This window comes from Daucus carota, chromosome 6 (genome assembly GCF_001625215.2).
Source record: "Daucus carota subsp. sativus chromosome 6, DH1 v3.0, whole genome shotgun sequence".
Taxonomy (NCBI): domain Eukaryota; kingdom Viridiplantae; phylum Streptophyta; class Magnoliopsida; order Apiales; family Apiaceae; genus Daucus; species Daucus carota.
The window spans coordinates 23,879,549-23,902,882 of record NC_030386.2 but is presented as its reverse complement, the minus strand read 5'-3'; the positions used below and the strand labels follow the sequence as shown (position 1 = coordinate 23,902,882).

The 23,334-nt window shown below is 35.4% G+C and overlaps 4 protein-coding genes across 6 annotated transcripts; 2 read left to right on the top strand and 2 right to left on the bottom strand.

The window, feature by feature from the left end:
* Positions 1-722: 722 nt before the first annotated feature.
* Positions 723-3,153, bottom strand: LOC108227182 (pentatricopeptide repeat-containing protein At3g62470, mitochondrial). Its single transcript, XM_017402208.2, has one exon. It carries the CDS (start codon positions 3,009-3,011, stop codon positions 1,134-1,136), a length of 1,878 nt encoding a protein of 625 aa, XP_017257697.1. The 5' UTR covers positions 3,012-3,153; the 3' UTR covers positions 723-1,133.
* Positions 3,154-9,111: 5,958 nt separating this feature from the next.
* LOC108225282 (pentatricopeptide repeat-containing protein At3g62470, mitochondrial) lies at positions 9,112-11,183 on the bottom strand. Its single transcript, XM_017400115.2, has one exon. The coding sequence runs from the start codon at positions 11,131-11,133 to the stop codon at positions 9,262-9,264; it is 1,872 nt and encodes a 623-aa protein (XP_017255604.1). The 5' UTR covers positions 11,134-11,183; the 3' UTR covers positions 9,112-9,261.
* A 2,708-nt stretch (positions 11,184-13,891) lies between these two features.
* On the top strand, positions 13,892-16,627 carry LOC108225404 (F-box/kelch-repeat protein At3g27150). Its single transcript, XM_017400255.2, has 2 exons — positions 13,892-14,070; positions 15,140-16,627. Exons 1-2 carry the CDS (start codon positions 14,033-14,035, stop codon positions 16,455-16,457), a joined length of 1,356 nt encoding a protein of 451 aa, XP_017255744.1. The 5' UTR covers positions 13,892-14,032; the 3' UTR covers positions 16,458-16,627.
* Positions 16,628-18,223: 1,596 nt separating this feature from the next.
* Positions 18,224-23,290, top strand: LOC108226113 (SWI/SNF complex component SNF12 homolog). Of its 3 annotated transcripts, none has more exons than XM_064079395.1 (3): positions 18,224-18,367; positions 18,882-20,519; positions 22,806-23,290. In XM_064079395.1, the coding sequence occupies exons 2-3, from the start codon at positions 18,997-18,999 to the stop codon at positions 22,924-22,926; spliced, it is 1,644 nt and encodes a 547-aa protein (XP_063935465.1). In that variant the 5' UTR covers positions 18,224-18,367; positions 18,882-18,996; the 3' UTR covers positions 22,927-23,290. The 3 variants fall into 3 exon arrangements, with proteins under 3 accessions (XP_063935465.1, XP_063935467.1, XP_063935466.1); XM_064079397.1 differs by having other exon boundaries at positions 18,243-18,367; positions 18,870-20,519; XM_064079396.1 differs by having other exon boundaries at positions 18,257-18,425.
* Positions 23,291-23,334: the final 44 nt, after the last annotated feature.

The following is a 23,334-nucleotide window of genomic DNA, read 5'->3' as shown; positions in this document are numbered from 1 at the left end:
AAGAGAACTTCACCCATCACCATGCAACAGCCATTCCGGCAGCTCGATTTTCTAAAGTCACAAACCTGCCAGCCCAACTAGCAGACTTCTAGAGAATGCAAACTGATCAAGTTCACCCCCACGAAACTGATCAAGTTCAGCTACATATATTAATCTTCGAATCTGGTCAATATAAAACCAACCACCAAGTATTTTGGCTCTTACTAACAATCTGCAATACATTTTGATAGTCTGAAATGGGAGAGAAACATAGACATCTTAACTGATCAAGTTCAGCCACATATATTCTTCGACCAAGTCAAGATATAACCAAACACCAAGTGTTTTGTTTTAGATAGAAACATGAAGATAAAGAGTTGCTCGTTCTCCTGGATTATTACTGATTTCCTCACATTTTTAACTTTGATACAAATTAGATCATTTTGTGAACATATTTTTAGTTAAGATGTATGAACATCCATCCTCCAGTATGGAATTATATCTTCCAGTGTTTCCTCAAGGCAGAATTAGAATCTCCGGCCTTATTAAGTGATGCTGGAGATCCTAATAATTATCTCCAAATTAATGATAACATAAATTTGTTGGTTGATGCTTAAAGAACATGGATACATAAAAAAAAATTGATGTGAAATGTATTTGAGACACAATTTTGAAACATCCATCCCAATATATTAACAGTTATAGGAACCTGAACCCCCGACCAAAATATGGACTCAGAGACAGAGAGCAACACCAAAAGAAGGGTTACTAATTTACAGAAGATATGCTTAAAAACAAATTAGATAAAAGAGCTGTGTATTTCAAAACAACCTACGATTCCACATGCAGTTACACATAAAAGCTGCACTAAATACCAATCTTGGAACAGGGATATGCATCAGGTACAAGGCAGGCATCGGCATATTTGTTCTAGCGGCAATAAAAGCAGATTTATCACACATGATTAAACAAACCAATTGATCTAATTGAGGCATGTATTTGGCACTAGGATAATACTCTATCTAGAAAATGCACCAGTGCTCACGCCTCTTAGCTCACAATTTTTTTTAGGAAGAGAAACTTTTAGTCCATTTGTTAATCTGCATCCTAAAGACTAAATTCATTTCCCTACCCGAAAATTCAGTTGTAACTTTTCAAAACACCCTACTCTTAATCCCTCCCTTATTCATCTCTGCACATCTTGAGAAGAAATCGGAAACTTCCAACTTACCTGAGAACCTCATCTTTTGAGCCAATTCCTCCAAAATATGGGGTTTCCCAGATCTAGAAAAATCGGCAGCAAATTTGTTGTAATCAATTTGGGGAGCTTTCATACCCTTTTCTATCATTTCCTCCAAATATTTACAAGCCTCGACAGATCTTCCCTGCCTTATAAGCCCACCAATTAGAACAATATAAGAATTATCATCAGGGCAACACCCCTTCTGGTTCATTTCTTCCCAAGCTGCAAAACCCATGTCAAAATTTCTTGTTTGGAAAAACGACTTCATCATCATGTTATAAGTGTGGATAGTAGGTTGAATGCCGCTCTGAACCATCTTCTTGTAAATTCTGACGGCGTCATCTGGCATTTTGCGATTTGTCATCAGTTTTATTAAAGCATTATACATCTGCCCATCTGGTGGACAGCCTTTTTCCTTCATCTCCTTCAGCAATCCAAATACTTTATCCATCTTCTTCATATTGCCAAATCCGGTGATTAAACATGTGTAAACTGCAGCATCTGGCTCACAACCATGATCAAGCATTTCCTCAAAGTACTCAACAGCTCGATCCATCTTTTTTTGCTTGCATAAATCCCTGATCATAATCGTGTAGCTACGAACATTAGGTGCAGGGCCTTTTGTCTTCATTACCCCGAAAAGCTTAATAGCATCAGACACTTTTTTATCCCTTAATAAACCTTCAAGCATCGTATTATGAGCAACAACATCAGGTTTAATACCCTTGTCAACCATCTCATTCCACACCCTCCCTGCCTCCATTATATTCTTCACTTTACACCACCCATTAAGCAACACTGTATAAGTGTGTAAATTAGGGGTAAACCTCTCCTCCAACTTACCAAACAAAAGTTGAGCTTCTTTCCCAAGCTTTGCTCTCCCAAGAGCATCAAGCAAACAATTAATAGTATCCACGTCAACTTTAAACTTATACTTCTTCATCAACTCAAACATCGCAACAGCCTTCCTCCTTTCTTGTGAAGCCGCAAAAGCTTGAATCGCAATTTGAAACGTCTCCATATTCAAAACCCCCTTCTCTCCCATTTCTTCAAGCAAACTCACCATAGTCTCAAACTGTCTAGTCTTTCCTAATATCCTCATCATCATATTATAAGTCCTCGAATCATGAACATAACCCTCCTGATTCCCCGCCCAACAGAAAAACCTAAACGCCGGTTTCCTAGCATGTTTAAACCTCTCCAACACATCGACAACCAATCCATGACTCAACGTAATCCCACATTCATCCAAAACCGCCTCCATATTCCTATCCAACGCAAACAACTCCTCAATCACCTTACACACCCTCTCCACCTCTCGTAAATCCGCTTCCGACTTTTCCACCTTTTCACTCTCACACTCCTCCTCAGAATCACTAGGATCCTCATAACCCTCAAGACTACAAAACCCCCTAGGCCTAAAAATCAAATCTTTTCGCAAACCCACAAAACTAAACAACCCAAAAGACCCTTTAACCCCCACATTACAATCAAACAAAGCAGTATCACTCAACAATCTTGTTTCTTGAAGAATATCGAGTGAAGGGGGGTGTGACAAAATACATGAAATTTGACAATAAGGAGCACGGAAAGTACAATAATGAGGAGAATGAAGCAAACCAGACAAGGGCAGAGAGCTACCGTGAAGCAATTGCTGTTTCTCAGGTCCTGTGAAACGTCGTCGTACGGTGGTCTGTCTCTCGGCGGGGGAGAAGTGAGAGTGTAAGACATCGTATATGAGGTGTTTAGGGTAAATTATAGAAGTGTGTTTTCGTAGATTTAAAGCCATTTCATTCTTGAGAGTTTGATTATGATGATATAAATACGGTTCTGCAGTATCCTCCTCGGCTATTCTTATCGGCGGCGAAAATTTGACGGCGGATCTGCTATATATATATATTATGAGCTGGGCTGCTCCCTGCTTTTTTTATTGCGTGTGTTTTGACAGGATCGTTTAAAATATTACTCCCTCCTTCCCATTTTAATTGTCCACTTTGCTCAAATCACACATATTAAGAAAAATTAAATATGATATGTTGTTATCATTGTTATGCATTAATTATACAAAAACACTACTAAATTTTCATTCATTTTGTTAAAAGTCAACATAGTTTGCATTGTAAATCATGAAAATTGTACATGCTAATAAATGTTAACATTGAAACTTGTATAAAATTGTATTGGACAAATAATATGGGAAATTTTTTCTTTGCAAAGTGGACTATTAAAATGGGAAGGAGGGAGTAGTATTTTTAATTGTTTTTTTGTGAATTAAAATTTTATTATATAGTATTTTTATTCAGAATTTTTTTAAAAAAAACAATATTTTAACTATCCAGTCAAAAGACTTAAAAGTGTGTCAAAAATCAAAATATCAAGTAATAAAAAACAGAGGGAGTATTAGTAGACCAAAGAATCCACCGTTGGATTATAAAATCAATAAATGGTTGAGAATTATTAACGACTAATACCGTTATTTTTTAAAATTTTATATTGTTATGTATACGTATCTTTTGGAGCGTGTATGTACCAATATACCTGCAGAAATCGACTGCAAATCCGGCAACAATCGGAAAGAATCGGTGGTTACTGAACAATCATTATCTTTTGTAGAGAGAGATAAGTGCAACACGGTCATCATATTCACCAGATTTGGGGACAAAAGATTTTTTTTTTTTACATCATCAACTACAATGTTTAGAGGTAAGTTGAAGAACTCTACCCATCTCTTTTGCTCATGACTAGCCTAATGATTCTTCGACATAAATCATGTTAAGTTTGTTTGGATCAATAAAATTAACTATATAACACGTTTATTGTTGGGTAGTCTGCAAACGGAGAAGATGTATGATAATTACTGAAGAACACAGTTAAATAACTTTATGATGATATGTATGAAAGTGCAGAACATTTTACAAAGTACAGAAAGAGATGAACATACCTTGATTTCCAGTTGTGTGCTTGTAACTGCCACATGAAAGTATTAACTACCGTGTATTACACTGTATTTGTGAGAGTTGGTGTGTGTACAGATTTAAATAATAAAATAATAAATAGAGATAATGGTGACCATTAGATTAAACAAAATGGATTGTTAAAATGTTGGTCTTTAATACTACAGTATTGTTGTGGTCTACAAAAAACTTTGTTCTATTTATTATTGTTATAAATTATCGAGTACGGGTTATTCTAACATGTTGATATTTGATATTTTTTATAATATTCTGTATATTAGTGATATTTATAATTGTTTCAGTTATATAAAATAGTTTTATAATTATCTTTTTATTTGTATAATTCATAACGGCTTGATGAATAATATCATGTACTTTTAAATTATTTTTTTTTGATATTATGCAAAATAATTATGTCCTGTATATATAATTCACATCACAGAGTTGTAAATTATGTTGTGAGTGATAGTAATCTGATGGCATCTGAAATTAATTCTCATGAGAATCAAATTGATATAAGAGAGAAATCGTAGGCTCATATTCGATATCACAAAATCAAAATATTTTAAAATCCCATATTCTAGGGTTTGAATTTAAAGAACTAGCTCCACTCATGGATCACTTAATTAACAATCTCTGATTAAATTGAAGTATATAAATAGAATTCGTGTCTTCATTTGAATACAATTACACATAATTGTATTATGCGCAGACATTTCACTTATACATTTCAAGAATTCGGAAAGAAACATCAATTGTTAGACGTGCTTACTTGTGAGTTGTGTGATTTTAGTCCTATAACTAAATTATTGTTTAATTTGTAGCACCTCTCGAGAATTAAATTTATAACAATTATTTTTTAAAGTTGTCATGTTGATTTAGTTACGATTAAGGATGAACGAAAAGAACTATTTCATAAAATTAAACTAAAACAATGTATTCAAGCCCGTCTTCTACGTCTACTTGGAACTAAAGGAGGTTAAATACAAAGTTTTAATATTTTTTTCGTCAAACCTAATATTTTAATATGGACAATCCTCCCCCCCCCTCTCTCCATTCGTTGTTTATGCGCGCAGTCCCCTCCCTCGATTTTCATTTGCTCGGGCACGACCACGCAGCACCCTTTCTATTCATGAGCATGTAGTTCTCGCATTTTGGTGCATTTTCCGTACACGTGTTTGTTTGATTATTTTGGACAGAACCCTGTCGTCGTTTTGGGTAATATTTCAGGAAGAACAATTATAATGTGAATTTCATCCTTTGATGTGCAATGATTATTTTAAAAAATTATATTTTAAACTAAATAGATGAAGATTGTTATAAAATACAAATTAATATTTTTTGAAAATCTTAATTACTAGAGGTGTAAAGTTGGAACCTTGTTGAGAGCATGATTTAAAATCAAATATATATATCATTGATTTTAAGAATATTAACAAGTGTAAAGGATCCTAACCCCGTATATTACTACATTAAATTTTTAGTTTTAATTATCTATTTTCATTCTAATAAAAAATCATCTAATTTAATACAAATTTATATATAAATAATAAAATTAATCTATTATACATATGATATTATTTCATAAGGAGTATTTGAATATTTTTGAAAAAGAAAAAAAGAAGTGGGTGTTTGGCTCTCACTATTACTATATGCATGATTAATATTCTAAATATCATGATCCGGAAAAATGACCCCTAATGATATTGTAGCGTTTTATATATTTATACAGAACGCTACGTCATCTAGCCTTCTGTTAAGATTAAAAAGAACAGAACGCTACAGCCTTTTGATGGGGTTAAAATACCAAAACGTAACACATCTAGTGTTTTTTTCCCAAATTAAATACACACATTATTAGGCATTACTAATTGGTATTGGGGGTCATATTTTTCAACTATGTTATTTTGATCTTTGCTTTCAGAATGTGCGAGATCTTGGGCCGTTTTTCAAAAAAAAGTTCACTCAACTTACAAGTCATTTTTTTACATATAACTAAATAATAAAATTTTAAATTTTAAAATTAGTTATAAGATTAAATAAATATAATCTATAAGAAAATTGTTTATGGTCTGTATAAATATCAGGGTTGTTTGTCGCAACCCTAATTGGTTGTGGAGAGGGGAAGCAAGCGTGATGGGGAGGAGGAGGAGGAGGCAACAGCAGGAAGGAAGAAAGGAGGAAAGAAAAGTGGATTCAAGTTCAGTGGATAAGCAGCAGCAGCTTTTACTAGTACTACAGGCCAGGCAGACCGAGGTGGAGGACGAGTATGATTTTGCAGGACGTTGTATTTTCAACAAGACTGGTTACTATATTTTGGATCTCCACACTGGTAAAGTCTCGAACCTTACTCGTACACTGCAACATGGTGCTGCTCCATTGAGTTCCATGGTTGCTTTGGATTCCAGAATTTACATCTTTGGGTGTCAAATATATCAAAGTGGCCACCAACACTCAGGAGGAGGAGTTTTTCATTGCCCAGATCCACGCTTATCTTATTCTCTAGATTTGACCAATTCCCAAACATCATCATCTTGGAAAGAAGTCTCTCCTCCTTTTTCTGCCGATCAGTGCCAATTAGCCGGTGTTGTCGCGTTTCATGGCAAGATTTATTTCTTCAGAGGTTCTCGTTTTTCTTGCCTTTGCGAGGTCTATGATCCTCAGCTGTCTCAATGGAGTCGCATCAAATCTCCACCAGGCACAGCAGCAGGAGAAAAAGTATATCTAACTTCTCCGGTTTTGACGGATTATAAAAATAGGGTGACCAATAAAAATGCACCAAACTCATAGGAGTTAGTGCTTATTGTGTGCCCATGGGCACACCATAGAAAAACCGATAAAAATAATAGAATCATTATGTGCTTTAAGTTGAACAATATCTCTACAATGTATGGCTACTATCCTTGTGAGGATCGATGGGAGTGTTTGTTGGAGGACTTTGGTGGATGCTTTTCGATTGGAGACCCAGTTACAGTTGCAGATGGGGTTATATATGAATATGCTCATTACCGCGAAATTCATGGCTTCTTTAGGGCTTTTGATTTAGCCACCAAAGAATGGCTCAACGTTCGAGTGGCCCCTGCTTTTCTTGACACGTATGAGTCTTATCTGCATATAAGCACTTATCGTGGTTTATTGCATCTGCCCAATTCCATACTCTGCTTGCTTTCTTCCATTTATGAGGATCACGAACCCGGCCAACCCCAAACCACTGCGGTTCATGTTGTGCAATTCAAAGTCGAGCTCGTCAAAATGGATGACAAGGAGGAGGTGCTTGTCACTCCGCTTTCTTCCAGATACTGTCATCTCGATTCTCGCTGCTATGTTTTTCGCTGCAGTCGTCTCTAGGTAAGTTTTGGTCATTATTTCCCTTTTGCTGTGTTGGTACAATGTAGCTTTTCTGTGATATTAGACCAATCTTTTGGAGAGGAACCTAGTTTTCATTCTATAACCATTCATTGGAATAAAATGTGTTTTCTGTTGACAATCTGTTGTCACGAGAGCATCTCCATCTCCGGTAGAAATAGCTAAAATGTTTAGATAAAATAATGGTTACTCAAATTTGCTGAACCTATAAGGTATTGTACGCCAATGATATTAATGATCAGCTATATTTCAAAAACAATATATTATTATTATTTTAGTATTTTAACATATTATTATATTATTGTTTTAGTATTTTAATATTTTAATTTGGCGGGAGCTGACGTGTAACTGTACTTTATCTATATTTTAACTATAGATAACTACTTTTCAATCTGTAAATATTTATTTTGGGATCCATTTTACAGTTATTTAAAAATTTAGCTAATAATTTTTACTGTTGGAGTGGGTGATTTGCTATCTCATTATCTATAAATGACTGTCACGTCAGCTTATTGCTAACAGATCGTTAGTCTTGGAGGTACTCTAAGAATAGCTAAAGAAACAATTCTTTTCTTAACTGGATATTTGTACATCAAATATTTTGGTTGAAATAAAATAGACACAAATTATTGTTATCCTTGAAGTCACTCATTTGTTTCACAGAAAAAGCTTGGTGCAAATAAATGTGTACAAAATTTTGTACATAATGACTAATGACAGATGGTGAGTTTTAATTGGAATAAGCCTTTTGTATTCACATCAAGTAAAATCATTCCACTTCAATTGCCACATCATTATCTACAAATTTTATGTACACAATTATACCTAGCACTACTCTTGTTTCACACCTCCTGATCTGTCACTTGTTCTTACTTTCCTGTCTTGCCTTTTCTTGCTTGAACAGTAGTTCAAACGTGTTCTGAATCAAGCCCTAGATTCTACTATATTTAACCATTCCTTCAAAAAAATCTTAGAAATGGCCTTCAAATAACTCTCCTTGACGAATCCACCCTCACTCCCGTCACCCATGCTAGCTATCTTCCTCTTATCGCTCTTCCACTCTCCCCATTTTTTCTTTGTTTCCATGCCACCCTGTTATTTGGAAAGTCTATTACGTCTTAGCATTGAATTTATGTTAATGTGTTTTGTAGACGTGCAACTTTTTTCATTTTTTCCTTTCTAACCTACAGATCTGGTGTGCTGCAACTTGAGAGGGCAATGAAAAAGCTTCATTTCAAGTGGAAAGAGGTGTGATGATGGTGAAAGTCTTGCACTAGTAGTAATAATACGACATGATTAAGTTTTTAGGTTTCTATTATTGTTTTTCTTGCCAGGATCTTCTTAATGGTCTTTCCCGTTTGTTTATTGGAGGGCTTTATTTAAACAGCAAAATGTAATAAATTTATCTTGACTAATTGTCTTCCAAGCATTAGTGCTTAGAGTATAAACTTCAACCAGGGTTGCCTCACTTTTATTCTTGTAGCAAGTATTATGCAGATCTTCACCACCATCAAAGCCCGTGGTAAAGCAATAGATTTCTCTTATAGAGCATTTTATCAAAATTATGAGTTCGCCCGAAAAATCACAATAACCAAAAAACTTCATCTAATGGGGACCTACTTCTCACATTATATACAGTATCGTTATCATATAGGCCAACTGTTGATATGCATTCTAAAGACTAGTTCATCTTTCCTAAGCCAACTCAGCTTCTACATATCAAAATTGCCTACTATTTACTCCACTGTTCATCTCTGCACATCCCAAAAAAAGAAAACTGGAGTCTTCCAACTTACCTGAGAGCTTCATCTTCTGAGCCAACTCCTCCAATATATGAGGTTTCCCGGCCCTTGAACAATCGGATTTAAACTTGTCGTAATCGATTTGAGGAGCTTCCATTCCCTTCTCAATCATTTCCTCCAAATATTTACAGGCATCAATAGATCTTCCCTGCTTCATAAGCTCTCTAATGAGAAGATTATAGGAATTATAATTAGGGCAACATCCCCTCCGTTTCATATCTTCCCAAGCAGCAAAACCCATGCCAAATCTTTTTGTTTGGAAAAATGACTTTATCAGTATATTGTAAGTGTCGATAGTTGGTTGAATACCATTCTGAAGCATCTCCTTGTAAATTCTGAGGGCATTCTTTTGCATTTTGCATCTGGTCATCAATTTTATTAAAGCATTATACATCTGTGCATCAGGTGGACAGCCTCTTTCCTTCATCTGCTTCAGCAATCCAAAAACTTTATCCATCTTCTTCATATTGCCAAATCTGGTTATCAAGCATGTGTAAACTGCAGCATCTGGCTCACAACCATAAGAAGCCATTTCCTCAAAGTACCCAACAGCTCGTTTTATCAATTTTTGCTTGCAAAGATACCTAATCATAATTGAGTAGCTTTGAACATTAGGTGTCGGGCCCTTTGTCTTCATTACCTCAAAAAGCTTAATAGCATCAGGCAGTTTTTTATCATCTAAAAAACCTCTGAGCATCGTATTATAAGCAACAACATCATGCTTAAAACCCTTGTCAGTCATCTCATTCCATACCCTCCCTGCCTCCATTATATTCTTCACTTTACACCACCCATTAAGCAAAACAGTATAAGTCTGTAAATTAGGGGTAAATCTCTCCTCCAACTCACCAAACAAAACTTGAGCTTCTTTCCCAAGCTTCGCTCTCCCTAGAGCATCAAGAAAAGAATTAATAGTATCCACATCAACTTTGAACTTATACTTCTTCATCAACTCAAACATCGCAACTGCCTTCCTCCTTTCTTGTGAAGCCCCAAAAGTTTGAATTGCAATCTGAAACGTCTCTATATTCAAAACCCCCTTCTTCCCCATTTCTTCAAGCAAACTCACCATAGTCTCAAACTGTCTCGCCTTTCCTAATATCCTCATCATCACATTATAAGTCCTCGAATCATGAACATAACCCTCCTGATTCCCCGCCCAACAAAAAAACCTAAATGCCGGTTTCCTAGCATGCTTAAACCTATCCAACACATCCACAACAAAATCATGACTCAAGTTAATCCCACATTCATTCAAACCCGAAACCATTTTCCTATTCCATGCAGACAATTCCTCGATCACCTTACACACCCTCTCAACCTCTCGTAAATCAGCTTCTGACTTAACACTCCCACTCTCACCCTCACCAACATCATCACCCTCATCCTCAAGATCACTGCAATCATCATAACCACCAACACTACAAAACCCCCTAGGCCTAAAAATCAAATCTTTTCGCAAACCCACAAAACTAGACACCCCAAAAGACCCCTTAAACCCCAAATTAAAATCAAACAATGCTCTACTATTCAACAACTTTGTATCTTGTACTAAATTGAGTGGAGCGGGGTGCGACAAAAGACATGAATAAATCTTACAATAAGCAGAAAGAAACAAACTAGACAAGGGCAGAGAGCTACCGTGAAGCAACTGCTGTTGCTCAGGTCTTGTAGAACGACGTCGTAGTACTAAGGTCTGTCTGTCGGCGTGGGAATGTAAGGCATTGAAGAGGAGTAGTTTCAAGTTTAAATAGTTTCTTGAAATGGGTTCTCTGACAAACACACCCATTTTTATTTTTCAGCTCTAAAATCGGGTTCTACGATGATGTGGGGTTCTGACCAATATAATTGTTACGGGTTAGATATCAATTTAGATAGGTCGTTGAATGTGTAAAAAAAAAGTCCAATTGATCATAACTAATTTAATTCTATTATTTTGTTAAAATCAAAAATCGACTCAAAATTGGAAAATTGTAAGATAAAACTAGAGCTCATTTTGGATTTCACTGTGATTATTAAAATTTTAATCATATATAATGATATTTATATTTAATTTTATATATTATATTTAGAAAATAAATTAAACAAGCGTAACTTACAATTTACATGTGCATATGGCAAGTCGGTTAAAAACATATTCCTCTTCAAGTTCGAAATAACATGAATCCACTATAAATATCCTAGGTAGCTTTGCATCCAAGGTAAAAATCAATACAAGCCACCAAATCTCTTTGATCGCCCAGCTCTATTCTGTGTCCAGCAGATATGGTGAATTCATCCGCAGCAGAAGATAGGGTCCTTAATCTCGAATTTTGTGTGAGAAAAACAACTTCCTCTGAATATTACCATGAAGATGGAAGAGTTCTCGTTATTAATACAAAGTATTCAGAAGTTTATCAGACTACTCGGCTACACTATGCTGTTTTCTTTCGAGTTGAAGATCACAGAGAAAATCGCGTATTGTGTACTGTGGATCTACCCTACGAACACCTTGTTGAGGACAGGCAAGAAGAATCAACGGAGGATGAAGACGAGGGCATGGTGCCTGCGGCTCTGCCAGCGATAAGATCACTTGGGGCAACAAGAATACAAGTTGAAGAAGGTAATAAGAATGTTCAGCAGTGCGTCATCTGTCAGGAAGAGTATCGTGATGGTGAGAAGGTGACGTGCATGCCGTGTTTGCATATGTTTCACAAGGACTGCATTACCAAGTGGCTACTCAGGAGTCACTTGTGCCCTATTTGCAAATTTCAGATGCCAACATCTTCCTGATTAGCGCTACTAGTCTAGTAGACTTAATCTGTTTTTCGGTTTCTGTTTTTCTTTAAAGTTGGAGAACAAATTCTGTTTGAACTATGTAAACATTAATATCATGCAATTTATTTGATCGATTGAATTACTTCTACTGCATCGGTCAATGGGCAAGCTAGCCAGCAAATCTTATAAGTTATGCTACATTAGCTGGCACTGCCTATTTGTAGATCCATGTAGTTTTACAGACTTCTTCTGTTAGATGTATTAACATGTCATTATCTAGTTCTTCTATGCCCGCAGGTTTCTTGCATATAGTTAATTTCAGATTGATTTGGTTAGTTTGTCCATCTCAGAAGATGGTATTATACTTTACGGTCATTGCTGAGATATGTTGTATTCTGAAATAACTATTTTACAGCCTTGTGGCAAGTTCATCAGCACCAAAATTATGTTCATATGATGTAGTTGTCCTTGTATTTCTTATGTTGTTATTCAGTTAACAACTACATCTTATGTTTGGGAATAATTAGCATGCTCTAGAACCAGCAATAAAAATGGTCTAAGATTCTGTAAGAGCTGAGTTTTAACATCAATCACAAGTCAAAAACTACTTTGAATTCAAATTGCTAGTCCCTTTAAATCAGCATATATGTCGGGAGTAATTGAACCATCCGGTATATATCAAATTACAGGCTTTAACTTGAATTGTTCATAAGTTCATTTGACATAAGGCTCAATCGTGCTTGAACGGAGCAATGCACTGAATTATAAGTCTTGACGTTGTTTTATTGACAACAAGGCTCGACCCTGCTTGAACGGTCCAATACACATTGAGAGTCATCAGACTTTGACATAAGATGTTTCACAAGTATCTTCAAATCTCTAGTCTGCAAGATATTATGCTAATGAGATTTTACTTCATATTTTCCTTCTCTTGATAAAGCTGAAGCACTCCTGATTAATTTACTGACTCCAATCCACAACCCTCGAAGTCTCGAACAATCTTGTATGCCTTAATGAATATTCTGTGTCGATTACTGTGGGCGAACCAAATACAAGGGGCCATAAAGCTGATTAGTTTAGTACTTTACCCAATAAGTGTCAATGTTTTATCACTAATCTCTTTAATCAATATAATACACATGTATATGCAAAACCTACTAGATTATGACTGTAAAACTTACTTCAAATACACCAAAAAGAGATTACATGTAAGAGATGCTAAAAGGAAATCCACTAATAATCACATCATTAACGAACAATGGTGGTGGATCTCACACTACCAGCCCTCAATCTTTAGTACCAATGGTTGTGTTTGATTTAATGTAACTAACAATCACTTGTATGAGATCGAAAATAGACATCTCAATAGAACAACTAGTGGACTTGTTTAGTTGAACAAAGTGTTTTAGTCACATGATTTCTGTTCCAGAGTTTTAGCATAAAAAAACTGACGAAAGTAAATAGGATCAAATTAGCACAATATTCTGAATAGGATGGAAAATAATAATTGGTCAAATTTAGTTAATTTAGCTACTGAAGATCGAAACAGATCAGTTTAAGTGAGAAAGAGAGTCTGCAGTGAATAGTGTGATGCACTACTAGTGCTAATCGCACTTTTCAAGATAGACAATGTGGGTGTTATCGTTACTGTCGTGTCTTGTAATAGGATGTATTATAAGCCAAACCTTAGAGAGTAGTTTAAGATTTTTTGCCCCCCCAGCAAATGGGGGGTGGCATCAGCCCTTTCAGTTAGTATATGCTTTTATCTCTTTCTCTTTCAGTGTGCGCCCCAATGGCAGTTTCACTTCACTCCCTCTCTTTATTTATTATTCCAAAAGTTTGGACGACCTTTTGTGCAGTTACAACTCCCAAGCCCCTAGCTTTTGTTTAAACCAGACAGACTCCTTCGATGATTGACTCCATCGCTTCATATGTTTCTTCTCTGTGACCGTCTGATTTGGCTTACTCGGTACAGTCTATCTCTCTGTATCTTTAATATGCTGTTTTGTGTGTCTGGTTATATAGTTATTATGGTTTGTTCTGTGTACTTGATAGTGACTTCAGGTGTGTTTAGTCTAAATAGGTTCTTGTGTTTGTGTTTTCAGTTTAAAGATACAACATAAGTGATTCTGAGTCCCAATAGAAATTCTTATTTGGATTACATGTAAAATCAACTTAAATTATGTGTAGTATTTTATTGTCAAGTGTAGTATCTTATGGATTATATATCCTTCCCATGAATTAGATGTATCGTTTTCACCATATGACCAAACCCATCAAAAATGTAATATAAAAACCATGTTTTTATGAAGTCTGCAAGCGTCTGTTCCTTGATATACGTCTCATAGCGGATTCTGAATATATATTATTAACGAACTATTAATTCTTCCTTTTCCAGTTTACAATCTTATTTAAAACTCCGACTCAATCTCTTGTTTTCCTGAGTACGTAGAAGGAGTATACAGTGTTCTGTTCATATCAGTTTATTCTTTTTGTGGCCTACTGCATAGAATTTGATTGTTTGTAGACTTCTTACGAATTGTTTGGATGTTGGTACTGCATAGAAATTCTTAAAGTAGTCGGCACTTCAAGAAGGGGATGATGCAGGTGATATTGTTACTGCATCAAAAATTCTTAACGTGATCTTACCTGACATCTGGCCAGTTTTAAATTGTTTGGTGGTCTTAGATTCTGACCTCGTCAGGGGTTGAATTTGTTTTGACATATTATGTTTGTTTTCTGACTACTGATTTAGAGATTCTAGATTCAAATCGACTTGAGTCAATATTTTTCCTCTATATACATAGTACTACGATGGACAAAGTTGATTTCTTCATATACAACTGTTGTGATTCACTACTTCTTTAATTTGACTTCTACGGTTACAAATGCTCAATTGACAGTTATCTCTTAGAATATACATAATTGTTTGACAGCAATATCTGCGTGTGCTTCGCTTATATATGTTGATATTATGTATAGTTTTGAACTAGGCTGTATCCAATTTTCTGAATTTCCGGTAATTGTTTCTTTTACAGCTTTGAAGGTATTACATCAACTATGAGTGGAAAAGGAGAGATGAAAGAAGCAGAGGGTCTGCAGAAAGATGGTTATCATTTCAGTAAGTTAGGTGGTGGGATTGTGGATTCTGGAAATGGCTACTGGATAAATTTTAGTAGTTGTTCGCAGAAGAAGGCAAGGATCTGCAGCACTGACAATAGAGCAGATATAGAAGGTCCTAAATCTTCTTGCAGTGAGATCACGGTTAATGGTTCACTGAGTGCAGAATCTCAGGATGCAGATTATTCTTACAAACCTTCACTCAGTTACGACCTAGAGGATACGGTTATAGCTAGGTTTCCTCTGTTGGAGTACTGGAAATTATGCTTTGTCAACAAGAGGTTATTGGCTCTGTTACTAAGTGGTGAGTTATTTAATATTAGACGGAAAATTCAGTTTGACGAGCCTTCTGTTTTTATGTTTGCAAGTGGTGAGAGTAGTTGGTTGGCCTTTGATCGAGAATTCAAGTCCTGCAGACGCCTTCCAGTTCTCCCAGCAGATATGTGTTTTTTTTCAGGAGATAAGGAGTCTTTTTGTGCAGGGACTCATCTACTTATTTCTGGTAGGGAAATCGAAGGTCTTGTCATCTGGAGGTACGAATTGTCACTGAACAAATGGTACAAGGGTCCTTCTATGTTGAATCCAAGGTGCTTATTTGCTTCTGCCACTTGTGGTATATTCGCATATGTGGCTGGGGGAATTGGGATTATGGAGAACTCCGAAGTTTATAATACTGCTGAGAAATACAATCCTGACACTCAATCATGGGAGCCTCTTCCAAAGATGATCCGGAGAAGGAAACTTTGTGCTGGATGTTACATGGACAACAGGTTTTATGTAATTGGAGGACGAAACGATGAGGGAGAACTCACATGTGGAGAGTATTTTGATGTGTCTAAAAACAAATGGGAGCTGATTCCAGGTATGTTCAAGGATGATCCAGTTCTAACTTATCACTCTCCCCCTCTTGTCGCGGTTGTGAACAATGAACTGTACTCGCTAGAAGCTTCTTCCAACCAGCTGAAAGTGTACTTAAAGAGGACTAATACATGGAAGCACTTGGGTCCGGTCCCTGTTAAGGCTGATTCTTACAGAGGCTGGGGAGTTGCATTCAAGTCCCTTGGAAATGAGCTTCTAGTCATCGGAGCATCTGCAGTTTCTTCCACAAGTAACTCCATGTCTATATACACATGTTGTCCGGATCCTAATGCGAAGGAACTGCAGTGGAACCCTCTCGACAGTGGCAGAAACCAGCTCAGCCACTTCATCTTGAACTGTTCTGTGATGGTAGCTTGAAAGACAGGCTCCTCTTTTCGAAATCAATGTGATTGTAGTATCTAAATAAAATGCTGTAGTAATTCTGTGGAATCAGGATTTACAAAGGACTCCTAGTACTTAACTACCAGTTATAATCACAATCATGTATGGTCGTCAATTCTGCTATATGAACCTTAACTTAATTTCAAGTTCCAGTACTTGGCATATAGTACAAGGTTCCTGCTCCCCAGAAATCATATGTTGGGACCGATTAAACAACACACTTAGTTTTTTGACAGTTGGATGAGTATGGCAAAAGACAGAAATCCATCATTTAAAAATCGTCTGCGTTTAAAAATCGCTGAAAGTCTTCTGTCCAACATTTTTAACGGCACGAAAGATAGATTCTTTTACAATTATAGCTAGCTGCCGATTAGTATACATATTCCCTCTTTTCATATTTACTTGTTCAAATGATCTGTTTACATTTATTTTAAAATAAATTTAACTAGTTAAATAAAAATTTTCAAAATATCTTTTCTGAATACAAGTCAAGAGTTTACATTTTAGATCTATAAAACAAGTATCAAAAGACACACAGGTGAATCCGGGTTTTCACCGGTGGAAAGCCTCGATTTTTTTTTCCCGTTTCTTATTTGAAATCTTGTTTTCCTTTCAATGAGTTCCAATTTATTTGAGTTTTGTTAGTCTCTTCTTCCTGTGAGAGTTGGTTTTTGTTTCGGTGTGTTTTGATTTTTTTCATGAGTTTTAGATCGGCATGATTTTCATGAGTTTGATTTAAGTTTGAAGGTTATTATGGAACCGCATCTATGGTCGATTGTTCAGAACAATCAGGTGAAAGCCAATCGGGTGAAAATCAATCAGGTGAAAACGACTCCATATATTCAAATCATCTTCAAATCGCTTAGTTGGCTCTCCAAGAAGGAAGAATTCAACCGCGATATAATTTAGCGTCTGTCCAATTTCGATTATATTTATAGATGCCGTATGACTTTTGATTAATAAATTGATTCCTTTTTATATATAAAAAAGAGTATCAAAAGAAACATAAAATACTTATTCTCAAAAAAAAAGAAACATAAAATACAATAAATGACAAATAATAATAATTTTATCCATATCCATATTGCGCGTGTACATAATTTGTTATAGATATCAAAAGATATTTTGAGATCATGTATTCCCCGTCGATATTTTCCTTTGCACATAATACAATAAATGACAAATAATAATAGCTTTATCTATATCCATATTCATATTGTACGTTTACATAATTTGTTATAAACATCAAAAAATATTCCGAGATCATGTATTTCGACTAAATATCTAGGTCGATATTCTCTTTTGCACATAATACACTACTTAAAAATATATATTAGAACTTTATTTAGAACTTCATTCCTCAAACATTTTATTATTGTTTCTTAGACAAATTATACATAATTTGATAATTTTCAATTAAATTAAATATCCTAAAACTAACATATTTAACAATTCGCCCATTAACTTTTTAACAATATATATTTATTATATAAATAGGTATCATATGAAATCAAGTGTATATATTAATATATTTAGTTAAATTATTTATTTAACCTGGTATCTCTAATTGAGATTTTTGTAATTATTTGTTACTTATATTATATCATTATAACTACATCTTTTTAAATCTAGTAAAAAATATGGTGAAAATAATTATTAATTACTTCAAACACTCGTCAAAAAATTATTAATTATGAAAAATCATATTATTTATTCATTGAATATTAATTTATTGATATTGGGCTTGTTTATTGTAAATCCCTGCCGACTTTAGAAACTGCGAAAAAAGCAAGAAATCTGATGCGAGCTGGGGCAAATAGTAAAGACGGATAGAAAGCAGATCCGAGCCGCAGCGGAACCCAAGTGGAGAAAGCAACCAAATTAAAGTAAGTTGTGTGTCTGCATCTCTTTCACTCGTCTACTTCTTTCCTTCCCTGTATTTTTGTAAGTTTTTTTTCCTATATTTTCTCATTTACTATAATTATTATGTGTTTATACATGCCCACAATTATATACAGTTTCCGATTTAATTTGACTTCTTTGAAGTAGCATCTGATTATTGTTTTTCCTGCTGCTAATTACCCTTATCTGTTATTTCTCTGTTCAAATCTTGTTTCTTGACTTGGGTTTTATTGTTTGATGGTAAATTAGGGTTTTTCATTTATTTTGGGGAGTATTTTTTTTTTTTTTTTTTTGAATTTGTGTTTGTTAGTGCTTAATTTGCTTGAAGTTTTGATTTTTGTGTAGTGGTCTTACTAAAGATTTGGGCTTTTAGGCTGTTAAATTTCTGAATGTAGTGAAAATGTTGACTATATATGCAATTAGTGGATACCCCTCTTTTCTTGGTATTTGAATTATTGTAATTAAATATGACATGGATTTGGGAAGTTTACTCTTCAGGGACTTGCATTTTGGGGAGCGGGATTTTTTCGCTGGCGGTGTGGAGGGAGTTTTTCTTTCTGTGCTCGTTTGCTTGAGTTTATTGTAGGGTGCTGGTAGATATAGACATATAGCAATGGAGGCGAATAACAATAGGCCACCACATAATGCTGTTCTTTCCTCTTCATTTGGTAATTCCATGCCACCAAATCAGAGTTCTTATCCGCAGGCTGGAGGTCAACAGCAAGGTGGGTATGGTCCTCGTGCTCAGTTTCAGATGTCTCAGTTTTCTGCAGCTCAATCGCAAGCGATTATGCAAGCAAAAGCCCAGGCTCTTGCCCAAGCTCAATCTCAAGCAGCTCATGCTCAATTCCAAGCCCAGTTACATGCCCAATCCCATGCTGCTGGGATGGGCAATGTTGGTGGTAATTCACCCTCAGTTTCAACAAGTAATTCTAGTGTGAAACGACCACCACAGAAACTAGGGCGGCCACCTGGCTCGTTGAATAACAATAATGTCTCGCCGTTGAGAACTATGGAACTTACATCTGCTGCTCGTAAGAAGAAACAAAAGCTTCCCGAGAAACATTTACAGGATAAAATAGCAGCCTTTTTGCCTGAATCTGCTTTATATACTCAGCTTCTCGACTTCGAGTCTCGCATCGATGCTGCTCTTGCAAGAAAGAGAATTGACATTCAAGAGGCGCTTAAGAATCCTCCTTGCATTCAGAAAACCCTCAGAATTTATGTTTTTAATTCTTTTGCTAATCAAATCCGCACAATTCCTGGGAAGCCAAATGCCGAACCACCTACCTGGACGTTTAAGATAATTGGGAGGATATTAGAAGACGGGGTTGATCCTGAGCAGGCTGCTCAGAAATCAAATCCCATGGATCCAAAATTTTCATCTTTTTTCAAGAGAGTCACCATTTCGTTGGACCAAAGATTGTATCCTGATAACCATATCATTATATGGGAGAGTGCTCGATCTCCTGCGCCTCATGAAGGATTTGAGGTGAAAAGGAAAGGAGACAAGGAATTCACTTTAAATGTACGTTTGGAGGTCAATTATATGCCAGAAAAATATAAGCTTTCACCAGCTTTGACCGAACTTCTTGGGATTGAGGTTGAGACCCGTTCGAGAATTGTAGCTGGAATCTGGCATTATGTCAAGGCTAGGAAACTGCAGAACCCTAATGACCCTTCCTATTTCATGTGTGATCCACCACTTCAGAAAGTATTTGGGGAGGATAAGCTTAAATTTGCTATGGTCTCGCAAAAAATTTCAAATCATTTAGCTCCGCCACAACCAATACATCTGGAACACAGAATCAAGCTCTCAGGAAATAGTCCTACTGGAAATGCATGCTATGATATCTTGGTTGATGTACCCTTCCCGATACAAAAAGAATTGAATGCGTTACTAGCTAATACGGAAAAGAACAAAGAAATTGAAGCATGCGAAGAAGCTGTTTGCACTGCTATAAGGAAAATTCACGAGCACCGAAAGAGAAGGGCGTTCTTTCTTGGCTTTAGTCAATCACCAGTTGAATTTGTCAATGCATTAGTTGAATCTCAAAGCACAGACCTAAAGCTTGTAGCAGGTGAAGCAAGTCGTGCTGAGAGAGAGCGTCGATCGGAGTTCTACAACCAACCTTGGTAAGTTTTTTTAGCTCCCAAATATTTTATCAAATTAGTTACGGCAGACACTTAAGTGAGATGATTGTGATTGTTACTATTATTTGTCCCTAGAGATAAAATTGAAAAATACATACATTAAATAGGAAATTTATATAGCTTTGTTAGGCAAATTGGCAACCGTCTAGAGGTGACAATTTAAGATCTTAATTTAAGTTTTAGGATTTGAAAAGGTGCTCAAATAAATATACAGTCCACTTTGGAGGCCAAATCTTTAAGTTTGCAACAAAGACATTTTCTGTAAAAGCTTGATTTTTTAAATTTGTGACTTAGACATGTTCTACAAGAGTTTAATGTAATTGTTCAAAAAGTTATGTCTTGGTTCTTCTTTTCTATGAAGTAAAACAGAAGCCTCTGTTATTCTACCTAATTAATATATTGAATATCATGAAAATTAACAAAAGAGAAGGAAAGGCAAAGGCTTACTTCACCGATTTTCACGATAATGTGGGCAAATGGATAAATTGGAGCTGGAAGGCATGATGTTGCCATATGATATAATTGGCATTATGGTTCTCATATGTAATAAATTTTTTTACTATTTATTTTTTAGAATATTTGTTTTTCTGGTTTCAATACTTCTGGGGAATGTATTGTTTCTCCCTTGTGTACTCTTTTAGTAGTTCAGTGCAGAACCAGAACTACATGTTAGAAAAGATATGCCATCTTCGGAAAGAGAAAAATACCTTGTGCAGATTCTTAGTGAGCTTAGTTTCAAATATTGACTATTATTAATAACAATATAAAATGAGAACCACTTCATATCAGAATATTGTCGGTAGGAAAAAAAGATTATTTTCTATGTTGGTCCAGATTCAATCGACTTGTCATAATGTTGAGGATTTAGTTTGTAGGTCTGCTTCTGGTGAGGTTCCCTAAAAAAGTTCATCAGCAATGCAATATGCTTCTTTGTAGCCTACTATATTACTATTACCTTGGTGAGTTGATGCAAGTCCAACTAAGAGATTATTAGTCGGTCACTAGTTAACAAACATCAAAGAAGGAAGGATTGCAACCAAAAAATCAATATAGTTATGCTAAACTAGTTATACAAAAAAAAATTAATTAAATATTTCTTGTCTTGTAGAATCATAAATATGTTTATATTATAGCTCTCAAATAGTACTTTTTATCAAATTTATATATTACTTGCTCGATGACTTTGTTAATCGACCAACTTGCCTAAAAAATCTGTATCGGTTAGTGGTGGATGACATGATATAGTTGGTGCTTTTGGCGATTAGTAAGCGACTAGTCCATGGTTTAACTGCTATGATCATTAGTGTATTATGCCCTCTTACATTTGTCCTCAACTATATGAATAAGACCTAGTCAAAATTTCAAACTTTTTGCATGGTTGATCCTTAAAGGGTCTATATAGTTTTAACCTTGGCCTCCTAATATATTTAATTAGTTAATGTCATATTTCATTTTCTCTAAGTATCAATGGGAGAAGCATCTGTTTTTTGTTCAATATCTTATATATTTATTGAAACACCTTTTGTTTTGCTAATCCTGAGTTGCATCACGAATAATTAATCATGCCAGGAATCACAATTAAGCACCAGGAAGGCTTAATATATACCTTGTTATCTAAGCTGCGTAGGACCATGGAAAATGAATAACTTTGTGTTTTTTTTACAACAGATAAACAGTTTTCTTTATGTTTCTTGTATATCAGAACTTGTATATATTATTATATCATGTCTTAAGTCATTTTTATAGTTGCTCTGTTTTGCCAAAGTTTGAATTGTCTATGCCATTGGATTTGATCCTCTGACCTCATGCTTGATTGATAAGATTGAATTGTTAAGTAACTTTATTACAGCCTTGCAAGTATAAAGATTAGTAATTATAGGTTAAATTAGTTTTATGAAGAGGTTTAATCTATTTAGTGGTCAACAGGAGTGAAAATACCAACTCGAAAGACTATATACATGTTCTTGATATTCAATACCTATGGTGCTATGGGACAGAGAACACATTAATCATTTATAATTATACTTGGTGTTTATTTAGTCAATGTTGATTGACTGTATTCTCTTTCTAGCTCTTTCTACATAACATGGCATGGCACGGCATTTAATGCATTTATAGCCAGTACCTGTATATGTCAAGACTTAAGACCATATGATTATATCTTAATGTTAATAAAAGTTACTGCTATAAGATTCAGCTTGCTTTCAGAAAACATGAGAACCCCGTAATCATGTGTGTATCCTTTTTTTGTTCTAATTTGTTTTGTAGGGTTGAAGATGCTGTCATCCGTTACCTGAATCGCCGACCACCTCCTGCTCCTTCTCCCGCCCCTGCACCCACCTCCACCCCCGCCCCCGCCCCTACCCTAGATGCGCCTGGAAGCACATGAAAAAGGCAAGGATTATGAAGACAATAGAAATCATCATTTTTCTTGTTTACAAAGCCTTTGAATGCGCAGAGTTGGGAGAGATTCAGTCCTTGAATACTTGAAACCGGACGAAGGTGCTGCCTGGTACTGCAGGCCACATGAACCCTCTCAAGTTTTCTTTTGCAATGCTTATGCAAAGGACTTGCATTTGTAAGATGTGCCAGCTTGTATTACAAATTAGTACTGGAAAAATTTGGTTTGCTATTTTTAAATAATTTAATTAATTAGGACATCATTTTAAATATAGTAGTAGTAGTAGTAATAACAACTAAATTATAATGACTTCTTTCATACCTGAATTATTATTTTTATTTCATATTTGATACTCCCTCCGTCCCTCCCATTTCTTTACATTTTCCTTTTCGGGAT